This window comes from Xyrauchen texanus, chromosome 48 (assembly GCF_025860055.1).
Source record: "Xyrauchen texanus isolate HMW12.3.18 chromosome 48, RBS_HiC_50CHRs, whole genome shotgun sequence".
Taxonomy (NCBI): domain Eukaryota; kingdom Metazoa; phylum Chordata; class Actinopteri; order Cypriniformes; family Catostomidae; genus Xyrauchen; species Xyrauchen texanus.
The window spans coordinates 9,113,053-9,132,228 of record NC_068323.1 but is presented as its reverse complement, the minus strand read 5'-3'; the positions used below and the strand labels follow the sequence as shown (position 1 = coordinate 9,132,228).

The 19,176-nt window shown below is 38.7% G+C and overlaps 1 protein-coding gene across 1 annotated transcript; it reads left to right on the top strand.

Moving 5' to 3' along the window:
* The first annotated feature begins 1,490 nt into the window (after positions 1-1,490).
* dpp4 (dipeptidyl-peptidase 4) lies at positions 1,491-17,698 on the top strand. Its single transcript, XM_052121886.1, has 26 exons — positions 1,491-1,776; positions 1,963-2,047; positions 2,470-2,562; positions 2,758-2,852; positions 4,268-4,342; positions 4,431-4,483; positions 4,649-4,718; positions 5,223-5,343; positions 5,531-5,685; positions 6,579-6,673; positions 6,758-6,890; positions 7,846-7,884; positions 7,979-8,077; positions 8,330-8,400; positions 11,226-11,279; positions 11,371-11,498; positions 12,569-12,616; positions 13,518-13,616; positions 13,738-13,807; positions 13,992-14,186; positions 14,361-14,415; positions 14,509-14,608; positions 14,695-14,753; positions 14,914-14,986; positions 16,254-16,327; positions 16,831-17,698. The coding sequence occupies exons 1-26, from the start codon at positions 1,774-1,776 to the stop codon at positions 16,921-16,923; spliced, it is 2,235 nt and encodes a 744-aa protein (XP_051977846.1). The 5' UTR covers positions 1,491-1,773; the 3' UTR covers positions 16,924-17,698.
* The last annotated feature ends 1,478 nt before the right edge of the window (positions 17,699-19,176 follow it).

Sequence of the window (19,176 nt, the reverse complement as noted above, 5' to 3'; positions counted from 1 at the left end):
CTCGCTCTACCACCTGAGCCACTCTGGAAATGAGGGAGCCCCATCATAATACTGGTCATGACCCAATTTTATATGTGTTTGTCCCCCAAATGTATGACCGCCCCATCGCCCAGAATGCAGAGTCTGGGGCAAAACGAAATTCGAGAGCCCAAACTGTTACATATGACACTCTGAACCTTCAACCAAAACTCTTGGATCGTAACAGACCCACAAAAAGCATGGGTTGTGTCTCCATCTACTGATTGGCATGTCCATCAGGTGGGTGTGTCTTTAAGACCAAGCCTATACAATCTAGAGGGGGACCAATGGAATCTGCGTAAAATCTTGAATTGCATAAGGTGAACCCTTGCGTCTCTAGATACAGACTTGATGTTTTTTTTTTAATCCTATCTCACACTTCCTCCTCCAATATCAAGTTTAATCTTTCTCCCATAATCTCTTGAGAAGTTGAAGTTCTGTTCCCCAGACTCTGAATTAGCAGGGAGTAATACACTGATGCCTCATGACAGGTGAAACATATTATTGCATTTTCTTAATAGATCATTATGTGCGTTGGGACTCATTTATAACCGAGTCTCCTTGGTATTTTGTGATTAATTATTTGTAGTAAAATTGCTGCGTATCGCTGAGTTTTCACAATTTGTTTATATAGATTGCATCAAATGTTGCTTATTTTCCAACATTGTCCTATTGCATTTTTTTCTTGCCTGATAGCGAAGTCCGATTCATTTTTGTGAATCAATTCGTTCTTCAGTAAACAGGTTAAAAAACCCAATGCACGGTCCCCTTACATTTCATTTTTGTAGAAGAATCGCACAATGTTTATCCAGTTCCGTCGCTCCCTATAAGCAGACTATGCAGTCTGCGTAGGGCACCAGCTCCCTAGGCGGGCACCATCTTACCCTAGGAGGGCACATCTTACCCTAGGAGGGCACCAGATAGTCCACCGGCTGCCCTTACTCACACGTTATACATTATTCAAGGACCCGGAAGCAGTTGCGGCTCTGTGTTTATCAGTGTTTTTATTTTTATTTAGGAGGTGTCCCTCAGGGGGGATGCAAGTCTTGTGTTTTTTGGGGTGTTGCTGCACTAGTGGAGTGTTGTCCGACATGGGTGGGGCGGGGCACACAGGGGGGCCAGGCTTCTGTCAGGAGGACCCCCCTCTAGAACCACCACTGACTCCAGAACAAAAACGTCCTTTACTCTCCAGTGATTTATGGTTATGATTCACATTAAAAATGAAACGATTCAAATGAACATTTGGACATCACTGAACGGTTATCAGAATACACACCTGTATGATCCCCACATGGCTTACCTGATCATGCAAATATAGCGTTTGATAATGCACGTTTTGACATTATGATCACTGAATGTGCAGCTATAGCTGTACTTTAGCTGACAGTTAGAGGAAACAGGGATTTGATCAATGTTATGATGACGTGTGTTTGAAAATGGGTCAAATTCGAGGAAACTTGGTTGTGTTTGTTTGTGTGTGTGTGTGTGTGTGTGTGCATATCCTGCACAACTTCATTACCGCTTATTTATTAGTGGTTTTGGCATTGCAGTCGCTTCACTGGACGGGGGCACGTTGTACAGGAATGCGAACTTTAATCTGTCGCGATTTTATTGTTCCGTTTACGAGCAAAGTTGAGGTAATATTTAACGCTCGTCCTCTCACTGTCAGCAGCATTGTCAGTGCCCAACACAGGAAGGCAATTGCGCTGGAGAATAACGGAATTTTGAACCGATACTGCCATATTTCTGTCTAAAATGGTCAGTAAGTGCAACAATCCTGCAAATATTATGTGCACAGCTTGTTGAAGTTTGCTGTAATCTTTTGGAGGCTTGTGCGTAAAAGCGCATTTGGAATTTGCGCACAACAAAGCGGCGAGGTTTTGAATGAAATGACTTATCTATGTTTGGGTTTTATTTCATTTGAATATTTTTGACATGTTATAGGAGATTGGAAAATGGATCCTTGCAGTATTTGGTCTCATAGTGGTCGTTGTCTTAATAGCTGTACCAACAGCCATATTTCTTTCTGGTAGGTGCTTTTATATGTCTAAATGTTTATTTGTCTTATAATCAAACTTTCCGATTCATTGTTATGCCTTGATGTTTACATTATAATTTCTCTATTGGTCATATATGTTTTATGGGTTTATAAAATCTACTCCTGCTCTCAGTGAAGTAATGTTATAGTTTTTGGGTGTCACAGCTGATTACACCAGTGGTTTCACATTTGCAGCTCTTATCTGGGCTATTATCTTGTCCTGGATCTGAATTTTGTAAAGGATGATGATTTTACTCAGACAGGCCTGGTTTTATAATGCACACAGATGTATGTGCGAGTGCATGTACATGTGTGTTATACAACACACTGTTGTATGTTTGTACCTAACTAACTATCTGTCTGTCTGTCTGTCTGTCTGTCTGTCTGTCTATCTGTCTGTCTGTCTGTCTCAGAGGATAAAACAAATCCCCAGAAAACGTTCACCCTTGAAGACTACTTTAATGGCACTGCAAGAACCAAGTCATACAACTTGCGCTGGGTTTCAGGTACTGTGAGATTTGTTGGGAAAAGTTATAGAGGCGTGGCTTAATTGTTTAACATTTGCATACATTTAGTTACAAAAATAATCCCTTTAATGATTAAATAACCCTTACTAAAATAAAGTACAGTGAACAATAGCATGGTATGTATGTGGTACTCCAGGGTACCTCTGAGATAACAGTATAACTGTTTTCTCGTAGATGATGAATATCTTCATAAGACAGGAAATGGGTCAGTTCTTCTGATCAACGCAACCACAGGAAACGGAAAAGAGTTTCTCAACCAACAGACCTTTGTAAGAAATGTCACATATATTCACGTATATTCTTTTTAAGAAATCAGCCAAAAGTGTTTTGAATTGTGTTGGTCGGTTCACATTGCTAGTCTGTCACTGCACAGTTTGTCACACCAAAATGGGAAACTTCTTATAAACATGTGAACAACTGCAGATTTAAAGGTGAAGTGTCTAATTTAGTTTTTATGTAAAACTACTTTCTAATATCCCAATTTAATATGCAGGACATTTATAAGTAAGCCATTCGTAGGTTGAGTACCCCGTTCAACTTCTGGCTCAACCAATGGAGTGAGTTTGGGGCGGGACTAGCTTTTTGTTCAACCAATGGGAGACGGTGGGAGTGATCTGGAAAGTTTTTTGAAAAACAACATTTATTTTGGCTCGACGAAGCTAATATTCTGATTATTCTACATACATGTTTGAAGGCTTTTTCAAAATCCCAAAACCAAGACCAAAGTTTCTGACTGTAATTTGGCCTAAAAGCTTTCAAGCTACAGCCACCAAACTTGGCACAGACCTTCAGGCTGTTCTTACTCTTGTTGCTATAACTTTTCTAACTGATTGGAATTACAGGTTTCACGTAGCAGATGTTTAAAAATCTCTCAAATCCCGTGGATTTACACTGACAGAATGTTAAAACGGGCCAAGACTATTCAAACTCCAACTGTAAAAGAAATAATAAATTCAAATGTAAACAAACCCACACAATGCCTTTAATTTCCTTTAACTGTCTCTTGCTCTTTCATGCTGCTCTTTATTTCTTGTCTATCTATCCATCCATCCTGTCAGTCAGTCAGTCAGTCTGTCTGTCTGTCTATGTGTCTATCTGTCGATTTATCCATCCATCTGTCCATGCGTATGTCTGTATGTCTGTCTATCTATTTGTCTATCTGTGTTTCCATCCATCCATCCATCCATCCATCCATCAACATTTCTATGTGTCTGTCTGTCTGTCCATCTGTCTGTGTATCTATGTGTCTGTCTGTCTATTTATCCATCCATCCGTCCATGTGTATGTCTGTCTGTCTGTCTATCTATCTGTCTGTCTGTCTGTCTATCTATTTGTCTGTCTATCTTTCTATCTGTCTGTCTGTCTATCTATGTAGGTGTCTGTCTATCCATCCATCCATCAACATTTCTATGTGCCTGTCTGTCCGTCCGTCCATCTGTCTGTCTGTCTGTCTGTCTGTCTATCTATGTAGACGTCTGTCTATCCATCCATCCATCAATTAAACTCCAGACTTTCAGACAAGGCTTTGTCAAGCCAAAATCAAAGTTTGTCTTTTCAGCTTTACCTACCAGTAGTTGTTTTTGCATTTGCGTTTGAGGGAGCTAGTGAAGGTGAAATCACAAACTTCAGCTTTAAATGCATAAGAGCATTTCTACTCATAAACATGTTTCTTTGATGTTATCAGGCTCGTGTGGCAGCTTCTGATTACATGGTGTCAGCCGATCGAAAATACGTCTGTTTCCTGAGTAACTACACAAAGGTAATCAACCAACCCCATTGATGTGTCTTTAATCATTAATCATCTGATATTGATCTCAAGGTGTTTCATTTTGTTTTACTTATCTCAGATATGGAGACACTCCTACATGGCATCATATTCCATCTATGACCTGGAAAACGAGTATGTTTACTAGTGTTTTTGTTTGTTGTTTTTCTTTACATAAAACAAATGGTCTATGCTAGGTTTATGCTAGCAAAATGAATGCTATGAATTTCTTCAACTGCAATAAGATGTTCAGTTGTAATACTGCAGTGTTTTTGAAATTACGATGGTTCTTTATTTCAGGGATTTTATAAATACAGATATCCCACATGAAATACAGCACCTAGCTTGGTCGCCAACAGGCCACAAACTGGTGAGTACCATCATGACATCATGTAGAAAAAAGTAATCTGTGCTGACATCGTTTGACAACATTTTTAGAGTTTGCGAAGCCAGTTAATGAGGAACCTGAAAAGCTAATGTGTGCCTTGCAAATCTCCTGGCACTTGACTCAAAGCAGTCATAACATGTAAGGGATAATTATCACAAAATAACCGTCATAGTGACAGTGGCTGATTGTACATTATCCCACTTATTGCATGGCTACTTAGCAAATAAATAAATACATTGACCTGAAATATTAATTTGTATTTAAATTATTTTATTATGTGAGAAGAAAGAGATCATGGAGTTATACAAGAGATGTGAAACTAATCTTTTGCCTGGAACAACGGTCAATAATACAGTTTAGCGGACGTTTAGCAAAAATAGTTGACTGCAAAATGATGAATAAATGGTTTTAAACATCTTGGCAGATACAATTCCCAAAACAAAACTATTTTTTATAGTATGTAATCTTCCTCTGAAATCCCTGCAGGCTTATGTTTGGGAATATAACGTCTATGTGAAGGAAACTCCCAGCTCACCCTCGTATCAGGTTACCAACAATGGAGCCCCCAACCTGATCCTTAATGGCGTTCCTGACTGGGTCTATGAGGGTAAGTTGCTAGATGTTAGCCAATCATAGCAGAGGTCATCTACATATCGAAGACTTAAAGGTACAGTTGCATAAAACGAAACAGCCTAGCAACTGCATAACCACATGGTAAATATCATTCAGAACATCTTGATTAAATCTGTTATTTTCACTTTTGTGACAATTTTGCATATTTGTTTCTTCTGTAGAGGAGATGTTCTCCACAAACTTTGCTCTGTGGTGGTCACCAGGTGGCAGGTTTGTGGCGTATGCTGAATTTAACGACTCAAATGTCCACAACATCGAGTACTCATTGTATGGCGAAGGCCAGTACCCAGAAACGGTCTTCATTCCATACCCGAAGGTAAAAGACATCAAGTTCCACAGGAAACACACTGGGTCTCAAACAAGAAACGAAAGCGGAAACCAAAACAAATAAAACATTTTGGCAGAATTTTACTGTAAACAAGATCCCTTTCAGTTGTTCTGGAGTCAAATGTTTTTTTTAAAAGACATTGTTACTTTTGCTCATTGTTAAAAATGGTTCAAGAAATGAAAGTATATGTTTTTTTGCTGAACATAACTGAAAACAGGAACGAAATCCCTTTCAGTTGTTCCGGAGTGAAAACTTTATTTTTAAAAGACATTGTTACTTTTGAGTAAAGACAACGTTATTTTGTAAAAGTGATCAAGGTCCATGAAAGACGCACTGGATCTATAAACACAGGAACTAAAAATGGTTCAAGAAATTAAAATTCCTGTTTATTTGCTGAACATAACCAAAAACAGGAACAAAATCCCTTTCAGTTGTTCCAGAGAGAAAACTTTATTTTTAAAAGACAATAGGTTCCACAGAAGACGTACTGGGTCTTGTTAACTAACCATGTTTTTGCATTTATTTGTGCATAAAATGTGTGTAAACGGATTCACACAGAAATTCATATTCATTAGATAGTTAGCACTTTTTACAATGAAAAAAACTATTTACAATCAAGTTTTAAACCATCTGAAACCAATCGTACACTTCTGGCTGAAGATCTGGCCACACATGCAAACAAATTTACGTGCGTACACACTTGAATTCTGTGGAAAGTTTGGTTTTTATGCACAAGAAGGTTTTCCATGGGCATAAGATTGCAACTGCTATTGAATTTAGTGCAAAACACCGAAATGTGATGTTAAAATATCCAACATTCTAACAAATATGCCAACATGTTTCTGACACCTAATAATTTTTTTGTATTTATTATTTCCCAGCCTGGAACCCCAAACCCAACTGTTAAGTTGTTTGTCTTTGATACAAACACTACCAACATTAATGAAGTCCTGGTCCCCAGTGATGTTGGTGCAGGGTAATACAACCTTCTCTGTGTAAACATGGGTTCTTCAGACAAGTGTATAAATGGTTTTACCTGAAACAAGGTGTGTCATTACAGAGAGCATTACTTGAGCACTGTTACCTGGGCAACTGATGAGCGAATTGCCGTGCAATGGCAGCAGAGAACTCAAAACTATGTGGTTTTGAAGGGCTATGACTTCAATGGTGGCACATGGGACGAAAGTTCTCTGGTACGTCATAAAATCTGATATTTTATTTTGAGGTTGATTGAAGTATTTTGTAACATTTGAACTGGCTATACATAAGTGTAAAGGGATTAATGGGAAGGAGGAGGTGAGAACCGGCCTGACAATATAAATAATATTTTTAATAAGGAACTTAAAGGGCAACTAAACACCTGTTCAGAGTCTGACTCCACCCACTAGAAATATTTGAAAATGCAGGAAAAGTGGGCAGACCCGGCGGGATAGAGGGAACGAACCGAGTCGCGGGGCTGAGCGGGGCGGTGGGGGCGGTGGGGTGCACCTGAGACTCGTGAGTCACGGATTAATTGACAGCTGCTGTCAGACTCTATGTTATTATTATTCCTCAAACGGTCGCAAGACGACATGTACATGAATCTGGCGTGGTGAGCTGGAACCTGCTTACGTCAGCTGTCACCGCTTACGTCACGAGTACCGCAACAGCCAATAGGAAAATTCAACTGCAGTAGCCACCGTTCAACCTGAAGAGGGCAGCACTCAGACGTTTTTACACCATATATTGTAGAATTAAAACACTTTATACACAAATGTCAAAAAAATTACTTGAATCAATGACCAGTACTAATAAAGCCCCATTCTTACAGATCATTAACTAAAAAAAGTTGGTTTAGGGTTTAGTTACCCTTTAAACGAAAGACACAAACACACAAAGGTGTCAGACAGCTACCCGTATATGCTCTCTCTCTGTCGCACCACCATCCGCAGTCGGCCTTTTTCCGTCTCGGAGGCTTGATTAGCCTGATAAGGGGCCGGGTGTGTAGAATCGCCCCACCCTCCACCGTGTCACAATAACATATTCTTCTTTGTTATGTCTGTGAAATTATCAGAACTTTTCCCAAAATTTCACACAAGTTTAGAATATGTCCCCTTTAAGATATTGACTGTAATAAAATATTTTTTATTGATTTTTTTTTCCAAACAGAGCCAGATCATGAAAAGCATAACGGGTTGGGTTGGCCGGGTATGAACCACTCTCTCTTACTATAAATTATCAATTGATTCTTAATGCAATGTTGAGCCATGATAATATTTGTTGGTTTGCATTGTTTTCTCAGTTCTCTCCAGATGAACCAGTCTTTCGGCCAGATGGCAGCAGTTGTTATTATATTTTCAGTGACAGCGATGGTTTTAAACATCTCATTCATTTCAATGGAGTGAGTATGATTGGTTTACAAACTACAAAATGCATTAACGTGTCAATTTCTCAGATTTTAAAATACTTTCTCCTATCCCATCATAATATGCAAATACAAAGTAAGTCATTCGTACTGTAGGTCAATGGTAGACGTTGGGGGATGGGGACGGGTGTTTGGGAAATCTGTTTGAAAACAGTGGTTATTATTGCCTTCTATTTGGCAATGTTGAAATATTTTCAATATTTAATATTGTTCAATATTGTTTCCTAGGCAGACCGGACATTTGTGACCAGAGGAAACTGGGAGGTCATCAGCATACTTAAGGTCACAAAAGATGCAATGTAAGTTATTTTACAAGAAACATCAGATATATAGTCATTTAGATCAGCGGCCCCCAACCTTTTTTGCGCCGCGGACCGGTTTAATATCAGACAATTTTTTCACGGACCGGCGTTTAAGGTGTGGTGGATAAATACAACAAACTAAAATGATACGATCAGCATAAAAACTGGGGTATTATTTAAATATAATAATAAACGTGAATCCAATGTGTAGATACTCGCAACTTTATTAGCAGCGTCTTCGTAACATCGCGCCAACAACATAACATGAATAACATCCTCTCTGCCCCTAACGCACTCTGGTCGCTATGGTAACATTTAAACATGCCTTCAAAATAAGATACACCACAAAAACAAATATAAAGGGCGCTCAATCAGTGGGAGCCCTGAGCCTGTTTCTCTGTAATGAGACGGTCCCATCTAGGGCTAATGGGAGACAAGGACACCCGAAGTGTGTTGCTTATGTCCAGTCTACTCCGTAGTTTTGTTTTGGTTGCTGTCACTGCCGAAAACCCCGCTTCACACAGATAGGATGTCGGAAATGGCAACAGGGTTTTCAGTGCTGTTGTGGCGATCTCAGGGTATTCTGCCATGACTTTTATCCAGAACTCCGGCAGAGTTGTTGTCTCGAACACACTTTTAAGGCCACCGTCACTTGCGATCTCCAGCAGTTGATCTTCATCTTGCACAGATATGCTGGATTCACCTGGTCTGTTGACAAATGGGTCGCGAATCCATTCCTTGGCAATTTGTGGGTCTTTTGTGGTTGGGAAGTAGCCCTCAAAACTCTTTTAAAAGCAAAGACAGGTGATCGTGCACCAGCTGGGAGAATGAAGGCTCGGGCTCAGTGTCTTCTAAAATCCCCGCCAATGTTGGAAACATGTCAAATATACCTCTGTTCACGCGCCGTCCCCACAAATCCAGTTTGGCTTTAAATGCAGCTACTTTATCTGCCAACTTGAAGACTGTTGTCATTTTCCCCTGAAGTGACAGATTGAGTTCATTGAGCAGGTTGAATATGTCGCATAAGTAAGCAAGTTTTATGACCCATTCCTCGTCACTGAAATGTGCTGCCAGCGGTGACTTTTTTTCTGAGAGAAATCTCTGCAGCGGCTCTCGTAATTCAAACACTCTGGCCAGCGATCTCCCTCGGGATAACCATCTTATTTCTGTGTATAAGAGAAGGCGCCTGTTCTCCGCGTCCATCTCCTCACAAAGCTGCTCGAACAGACGCGAGTTAAGGGCGTGTGCTTTGATGTGGTTAATAACTTTAACAACATCATTCAATACACTGTTAAGTTCCGGTGGCATTTTTCGGCTAGCCAGCATTTCCCTGTGAATGACACAATGCGTAGACTCACATTCAGGTGCAACCTCTTTAATCCGAGCAGTTAAACCAGACAGCCGTCCAGTCATGGCAGCAGCTCCGTCTGTGCATATGCCAACACAAAAGGACCATTTCAGTTTTCCTGATATATAGTCATCCAGCGACTTGAATAGTTCTGCGGCTGTGGTTTTGGTTGGCAACGATAGTGCACATAACATATCCTCATGCACATCCTCCTGATAAAGATATCGTACATAAACAAGTAGTATTGCCTTGTTGTCAATATCTGTAGACTCGTCAACCTGGAGTGCGTACCACGGTGATGTATTTATCCTCTCCAACAATTGTGTTTCAATGTCCTCTGCTATTTCGTCAATGCGCCGAGTGACGGTGTTAGCCGAAAGAGGCACCTGTGCTATCTTTTTAACCGCAGCGTCTCCTAGAAGTTCACGGCAAATGTCTTTTTTGGCGGGAAGGATCAATTCTTCACCAATAGTGAATGGTTTCTTAGCCTTAGCAATACGGTAAGCCACCAAGTATGATGCTCTCAGTGCACTCGCATTTATTGATGTGGTGGCCCTCAGCAATTGCTTCTGGCCTTCTTGTTCAAACTTTTTTCGTTCAAAATACTCAAAAGGCTTGTCTTTTAATGCGGGGTGCTTGGTCTCCAAGTGGCGAAGCAGTTTTGAAGGCTTCATTGCCTCATTAGAGAGCTGGTTGCCACATATTATGCAGAGCTGGCTTGGTGCGTGTAAATCACCTGTTGCGATAAATCCATATTTCAAGTAGGACTCCTGGTAATGTCTGTTAAATGCAGCTTTCTTTTTCTTGGAAGTCATAGGCTCTTCTTCAGTCTCCTCACTGGGCCGTTTCCCCTTCGCAAGAAACTTTCCAGAGACGTTTGTTTTTTACTCATTTTGCTAGATTGTGGGTTTATTTTTAGCGGTACCGTATCACGTGACCGAGACAAGCGTTGCTATGCTCCAAGAGTGAGTCATAGACGGATGTAACGGAGAGATATTATTATTTTAAAATGTATTATTTTTCAAAATAAAACATAGTTCAGACTCAGATAATAAATAAAATAAATTAAAAATAATTAAATATTTTTTTTTTTTGGAAATAATGTGAGTTATTTAATCTTTCTGTGCGGCCCGGTACCAAATGTCCCACGGACCGGTACCGGTCCGTGGCCCGGGGGTTGGGGACCGTTGATTTAGATGATTAATAGTAGTGTTAGCTTTCCATTGTTTGCATTAATATATTAATTAATTCAATAAACAAAATGAGTAAATACTGTGAAAAATATGTTTAATTAATTTCTGCACTCTGTGAAAAAAAATGTATTTGTCAAATAACCTAAAAAATCGAAATAAATTTGGTTTTATTTATGGTTTTGAGTCAAATATATAATTGAATATGACTGATTCAGCTTGACTACACCAACAGAAGTGCATTTTAAGGGTCACCTTATATGTTTTTTCTCTAATTGCGACAGATACTACGTCAGTAACGAACACAATGGCAATCCAGGCCAAAGGAACGTGTACAAGTGAGTCTCACAAACATTAATCAGTTCACTGCTATAGAAGTGTTCATAGTCACAAAATAGCATTAAATGTGCTGTTTTGAAACCCCTACAGAATCACTATAAACGGCGCTTCTCACTCTGAGCGCGAGTGTCTCACCTGTACTCTCAACGAGGACAGGTGTAAATATAATTCGGCCCTTGTCAGTGAGGAAGGAACGTACTATCGCATGGACTGTTCCGGTAAGTCCTGTGCATTCAGATTTATTTATTTATTTTCTCTGCTTTTCTCCCCAATTTGGAACGCCCAATTCCCAATGCGCTCTAAGTGGTGGCGTAGTGACTCACCTCAATCCAGGTGGCGGAGGACGAATCTCAGTTGCCTCCGCGTCTGAGACCATCAATCCGCGCATCTTATCACGTGGCTTGTTGAGTGTGTTACCACGGAGACATAGCGCTTGTGGAGACTTCACGCTATTCTCCGCGGCATCCGCGCACGACTCACCAAACGCCCCACCGAGAACAAACCACATTATAGTGACCACGAGGAGGTTACTCCATGTGACTCTACCCTCCCCAGCAACCGGACCAATTTGGTTGGTCCCCCTGGATTGGAACTCATGACTCCATGAGTGGTAGTCAGCGTCTTTACTCGCTGAGCTACAAAGACCCCGCATTCAGATATATTTACACCACTGGGAATTTCATCCAACCCTTAAAATGTACCTCTGTTGGATGGGAGACCTCCTGGGGAAAACTAAGGTTGCTACTGGAAGAGGTATTAGGGAGGCCAGCAGGGGGTGCTCACACTGTGGTCTGTGTGGGTCCTAATGCCCTAGTATAGTGACGGGGACACTATACTGTAAAAAGGCACCGTCTTTCGGATGAGACGTTAAACCGAAGTCCTGACTCTCTGTGGTCATTAAAAATCCCAGACACTTCATGTAAAGAGTAGGGGTGTAACCCTGTGTCCTGGCCAAATTTCCCCCATTGGGCCCATCATGGCCTCCTATAAATTGGCTGTATCACTCTACTCTCTCCTCTCCACCAATAGCTGGTGTGTGGTGAGTGTACTGGTGCAATATGGCTGCCGTTGCATCATCCATGTGGATGCTGCACACTGGTGGTGGTTGAGGAGATCCCCCCTATAATATGTAAAGTGCTTTGAGTGCCTAGAAAAGCACTATATACATATAAGGAATTATTATTATTATTATTATTAACACAACCTTAATTGCATAATACACAAAAGTATGCAAAATCAATGAAATGTTGTCAAACTGTGATGTTCAGTTATTTGTTTGCTTTCAAAGGACCTGGACTTCCTCTGTATACGTTAAGAAATGGCCGAGATGGATCAGGTAGCGCTGTTTATAAAATTAATAGTAATTAAAAAAGACTTTTAACTACTTGGTACTAGTACTGCATTTGTTTTTACATTACTTAACTATGTTAGTTAACGTGATAAAAAATATTTTGAGCACTTGTTAATCTTGGTTCATGTTCATTTCAACATATACAAATACGTTTTTAAATTAAATTAAAAGTTGGATATCTACTGTCCATTAATGCATTATGAACTAACACATACTAAGCATGAACAACAGTATTTACAATTAACATTAACCAAGATGCAAGATACACAAGACTGTAACATTGCTCAACATTGTTAGTTCATGTAACTAATTTACTAATCTTAAAAACAAACCTCATTGTTAAGCGTTACTGAGTCACAAAAAGAAAATTAAACACATTCTAGTTAGTAACACACTTTTAATGTATTCATAATGCCTTATAATGCTTGTAATGCATTATACTGTATCTTTACATAATAGTTGTTACAACTGTTATTGTAATACTTATGTCAAGGTTAAATTTTTGAAGAATATAATGCAATAAAACACATGATAACACTTATATAACCCAATAAATTGGGTTTAAAATCGAACATTATGCAGCATAATGCATTACAACCCTTTAAATGGATCCTTTAATCATGCATTACAATATGTTTAAACCAATACTATGATGAGATATATTATTCACAAGAATACACAAGTCATCTATTCTAAACTGTATTTTAAGGCATTAAGTATGCATTAGAATCATTTATAATGTATTATATGTGTATTATTACAATGCAAATATAATACACATATAATACATTATATGTGTATTATTACAATGCAAATATAAATATTTTGTTTAATAATTTTGTACATATATATGACTTAATGAATCATCCTCAAATAATCTTCTTAGAGGTGAGAGTTCTTGAAGAAAACAAAGATGTGGAAGGTGTGCTGAATGAAATCGCAATGCCGTCAGTTACATATGGCAAGCTGAAGATCGGAGAGTTTGGTAAGGCTGAATGTGCAGCACACTGGAGATTCATATTAAACGGCCAACAGGCAGAAACAAAAGATGTTTTCATGATTTCATTCCAAAGACATACCAATCCTAATCGTATTTGTTTTCACAGACCTCTGGTATCAGATGATCTTGCCTCCCAAGTTCGACAAATCCAAAAAATATCCTCTGCTTATTGATGTGTAAGCTAGCTACATATTTTTGTGTGATTTCCGGCTAAAGGGAAAATTCAAACACTAACTTCTTCCTCAGAACATCATGTGCCTTATTTACAGACATGTAATTGTCCTATACGCACGATTATTTCCAATAACATCTGAGTTTCGTGAGACAAACAGTCCTTCTTGATTCTTTAATATTCTCTAGATATGCGGGCCCCTGCAGTCAGAAGTCGGATTTCCGGTTCAGGGTGGGCTGGTCCACATATTTGGCCAGCACTGAGAACGTGATTGTGGCCAGCTTTGATGGCAGAGGAAGTGGTTACCAAGGAGACAAAATCATGCATTCGATCTATAAACGTCTGGGTACCTATGAGGTCGAGGATCAGATAACTGCTGCTAGGTAAATATATGCATCCTTATGACACAACCCTCAGAGATACACAAGTGTCAATGGTTGATCATGGCATTCTGTGGCCAAATATTCCTGTGTAATGGCGACTAAACCATATAATTGACCGGAAACAATTATTTAATTCCAAATGACATACACATCTTTATTACTCTTGCTTTTAAGGCAGTTTATCGATATGGGCTTCATAGATAAAGAGAGGGTTGCCATCTGGGGATGGGTAAGTTTAATCACCAGAAAGTATGACTTAAGTGTCCTAATAGTTTTAAAGGAGACTGTATGTTTTATCAATTGCTGTATGTTTCTAATTCAGTCTTATGGTGGTTACGTCACTTCAATGGTTCTGGGAGCTGGTAGTGGAGTTTTTAAGTGTGGCATGGCTGTTGCTCCAGTGTCTAAATGGGAATATTATGGTAATGTTATTGTTTTTATGAAGATATTTCGACTGTATCCTCAAAAGTCATTTATTTAATGTGATTAAACTCTTAATTTCCAACAGATTCTATTTACACCGAGAGATACATGCTAACGCCAGCCGAGAATCAGGACTTTTATGACGTAAGTTGACAAAAATGTTTTTTTTTTCCTGTCTGAAAATACTCATTGGTTTTCCAAAATGACGTCATGAAGAAACGTGAGTCAGTTGTAAAACAACTCATGAGAGGAAAGTACAAGCGCTACGTCACTGAGCGTTTATGGGGTGTTATGATTCTTGCAGAATTCCACAGTGATGGGAAGAGCCAAGAATTTTAAATCTGTCCAGTACCTCCTGGTGCACGGCACTGCTGACGGTGAGTAACAACCTTTAAACCACTCTCTCTCTCTCTCTCTCTCTCTCTGTCTCTCTCTCTCTCTGTCTACCTCTTTGCAACTGAGCAATGTCAAACATACTAAGGGGCCATTCAGATGGTGCATTTGTGAGCTAAATAAGCATGACGCAGCGCAATGAATCCACAGTTTTCCTGAGCAATCACTAGACTGCACCATGATGTTTCTGATTGCCGCTGGACTGTTTTCTGGTTCTCTATTAGAAGCAATGTATAAACTACCGAAATGAGTGATCCAGCTGGACAACAACTTCTATTTTAAGTGTTAAAAATGAGTGCATACTCAACTTCTGATGCTGTTTCCTGTCATAACAGCTCAAAGTGGTCAATGATGCCAACGTTACATAACTTCATGTTATCTACCCACACTGTTAAGGCACTGAAAAAAGACGGTCATCGTGTGTGTGGGTCCTAATGCCCCAGTATAGTGACGGGGACACTATACGTCTTTCGGATGAGACGTTAAACCGAGGTCCTGACTCTCTGTGGTCATTAAAAATCCCAGGACACTTCTCGTATAGAGTAAAGGGAAGGGTGTAACCCAGGTGTCCTGGACATATTTCCCCCATAGGCCCTTCTCAGTCATGGCCTCCTAATAATCCCCATCCATTAATTGGCTGTATCACTCTATTCTCTCCTCTCCACCAATATCTGTTGGTAAGCACACTGTTAAGGCACTGAAAAAAGACGGTCATCGTGACTCTGTAAAGTATTGGGACTATGGAGCCATGTGGGTTTTTTTATTTGGCAATTTAATTCACTAAGCATCACATTATCCGCTAAAATCACTGGAGACTGAAAAACGAAATCAGGCTTCAATTATGAATCGAGTAAAGGTTGGATAGAACAGAACGTAGGTGTCTAGAGGCACATTTTTAACAGCTGAAGTTTGTTTTACTTAACACAGCGTTTAAAATACGTGGCTCCCGTACGCAAAACATTATAAAAAACAGTGCAGCGCAAGCATCAATGATGTCCGTCTAGTGCATGTTCACATCGGAAAACAATTTAAAACTAGGACGGACGCAAATGCGCTTTCTGGGTGAGTGGTCCCTAAATTCGTAGTAAACAACCCTACAATAAACACTATTTTTTATGAAACATAAATAAACATCTTAAGTGTTTTAGCTTATTTCTTTGTTTTTGTAATTCTGCAAATGTCTGTAAAATAGCCCACTTGACTACAAAGGGGGAAAATAAAATGACACATATTTTTATCTTCTGTTTCCAGATAACGTTCATTTCCAGCAAGCTGCTCAGATCTCTAAAGCCCTTGTTGATGAGCAAGTGGACTTTGATACAATGGTAAGACAGCAGCAAAATTAAGCTCTATTCATGCAAAATTGTCTTTCAATCAAAGATATTTTACTTGAATCATCAAAAATTGCTTTTTTAAATAATTTCTAGCAGTTACTGTATATCAAATAAACTGAGTCTCATCAGTAAAAATATTACATTAATATCTTAGTGTCCATGGGCTTTTGTTATTACTATTTTCTAAATCACTTTTAATCCAGGTTTTAAGTTAAGATTTACATGAATATACAAGGGAAAGTGTATATTTTAAGTGCTGTATCCAGTCACCATTTCTTTCATGTTTTCCATCATTTATATGCCCAAATATGTCTAGTAGTCTCTCAATAGGATGGTCAAAGCTGCTCTTTAAATGATTCTAAAGGTATCAGCATTATCAGCTTTAGATGGAGCTCAGCAGCTCACGCCACAGGGCAACTTTCCGAAAGTATTTCATGTCAGATAGTTACATATTCTCTGTTCTTTCTCTCCCTCCCACTCCATCTGGTGTTCAGTGGTACACCGATAAAGACCACGGTCTCGGCGGGTCGGCCAATCAGCACGTGTACACTCACATGAGCCACTTTCTGAAAAACTGCTTTGCTTGAAGTTGTGAAACCTTTCCACTAGACATCAAGCACACAGAACCTACAGTACAGCGCTGAATCAATGTTACTTCCAATTCACGTCCCGCACTTGAACGTGTCAAGCATGTACTATCGGCGAGGACCAGCCACTGAATCCACAAGGATCTGTGACTCGAACTGTATTATGATGCAATAATGGACACATTTCATAATGGACATATTTCAAATGTACATTCTGAACAACTGAGTCATGTATCTGCACTACAACCTCACCACCAACAACAACAAAAAATGAAAAAGAAAATGTAAAAGTTTGCATTTGATCACCACAAGAGTGAATATTGCTTTGGACTTGTATTATAAATGAAAATTGACTAGGATAAACAAAACTTGATGAGCCAGATACACAACTTGTGTATTAAATCTTCTATGTGAACAAAACTTTTTAAGGGACAAATATTTAGATTAATCCTTTGAGATTCAATAATTTATTTTGCATTGAGTACTTTTGTAATTTCCAAAGAACTGAGGAGAGCAATATTGTGTACTTTTAATGACAAGTTTGTTGCTGGTTGTTAATTTCATGTGATTATATGTAAAGAAAATTGTTTTGAAGATGTTCAAAATTTGTCCAGTGAATTGTCATGAAATCTTGGGGTTAAGTAATCTTAAGTGAGGTTTGTGAAAATATTTATTGTGCCATTATTTTTAACATATCATATGTATGATACAAAGATATTTTCAATCTATTTTTAACATATTATAAGCCAAGATATGATACTGTAAATATCAGAAATATTTTACATCTGTAATAAATTTACAAATGTACTTAAATGTTTGTGACTTATTTATACGTTTACATGGCCTAACCCTAACCCTAACCTATTAAATGACAACATGAAATTGAAAAAGAATAGAAAAAAAAACTGATATGAAACCATAAAATTGTTACATTGAACATTCAGGTAACAATGTTACAGAAACCTTCCATTTTTCATAATAATTTTTTTTAATTACTGCCATAATTGTTGTGTAAAAGAAAATAAATATGTAAAAATATGTATTTTTATAACATATCTTTTCACCCTGATTATGATAACTTTTTATGTTTGTCTAATTTAATTTAGGAAAATCAACAAAAATAAACAACAAATTGTTCATAATTTTATAATTTCTAAACCTAACCTAAATTTAACCTAACCTAACCCTAAACTAACCTATCCTAAACTAACCTAATCTAAACTAAACTAAACTAACCTAACCTAACCTAAACTAAACTATACTAACCCTAAACTAACCTATCCTAAACTAACCTAAACTAAACTAAACTATCCCAACCCTAAACTAACCTAACCTAACCTCACCTAACATAAACCTAACCCTAAACTAACACTAACCTAACTCTAACCTAACCCTAACCTATCCTGACCTAACCTAACCTAATCTAAACTAACAAAACCCTAACCATAACCTAAACCTAACCCTAACCTAAACTAACCTAACCCTAATCTAAACTAACCAAACCCTAACCTAAACTAACCTAAACCTAACCTAACCCTAACCTTATCCTAACCCTGACCTAACCCTAATCTAATCTAATCTAACCCTAACCTAAACTAACCCTAACCTAATCTAAACTAACCAAACCCAAACCCTAACCCTAACCCTAACCTATCCTAACCCTGACCTAACCCTAATCTAATCTAACCCTAACCTAATCTAAACTAACCAAACCCTAACCCTAACCTAAACCTAACCCTAACCCTAACCTAAACTAACCAAACCCTAACCTAACCTAACCTAACCTAACCTAACCTAACCTAACCTAACCTAACCTAACCTAACCCTAACCCTAGCCCTAATCTAAACTAACCAAACCCTTACCTAAACTAACCTAACCTAAACCTAACCCTAACCTTATCCTAACCCTGACCTAACCCTAATCTAACCCTAACCTAAACTAACCCTAACCTAATCTAAACTAACCAAACCCGAACCCTAACCCTAACCTAACCTAACCCTAACCTAAACTAACCAAACCAAACCCTAACCTAAACCTAACCCTAACTAATCTAAACTAACCAAACCCTAACCCTAACCTAAACCTAACCTAAACTAACCGAACCCTAACCTAAACTAACCAAACCCTAACCTAACCCTAACCTAACCTAACCTAAACTAACCTAACCTAACCTAACCCTAAACTAACCTAACCTAACCCTATCCTAAACTAACCTAACCTAACCCTAACCTAACCTAACCTAAACTAACCTA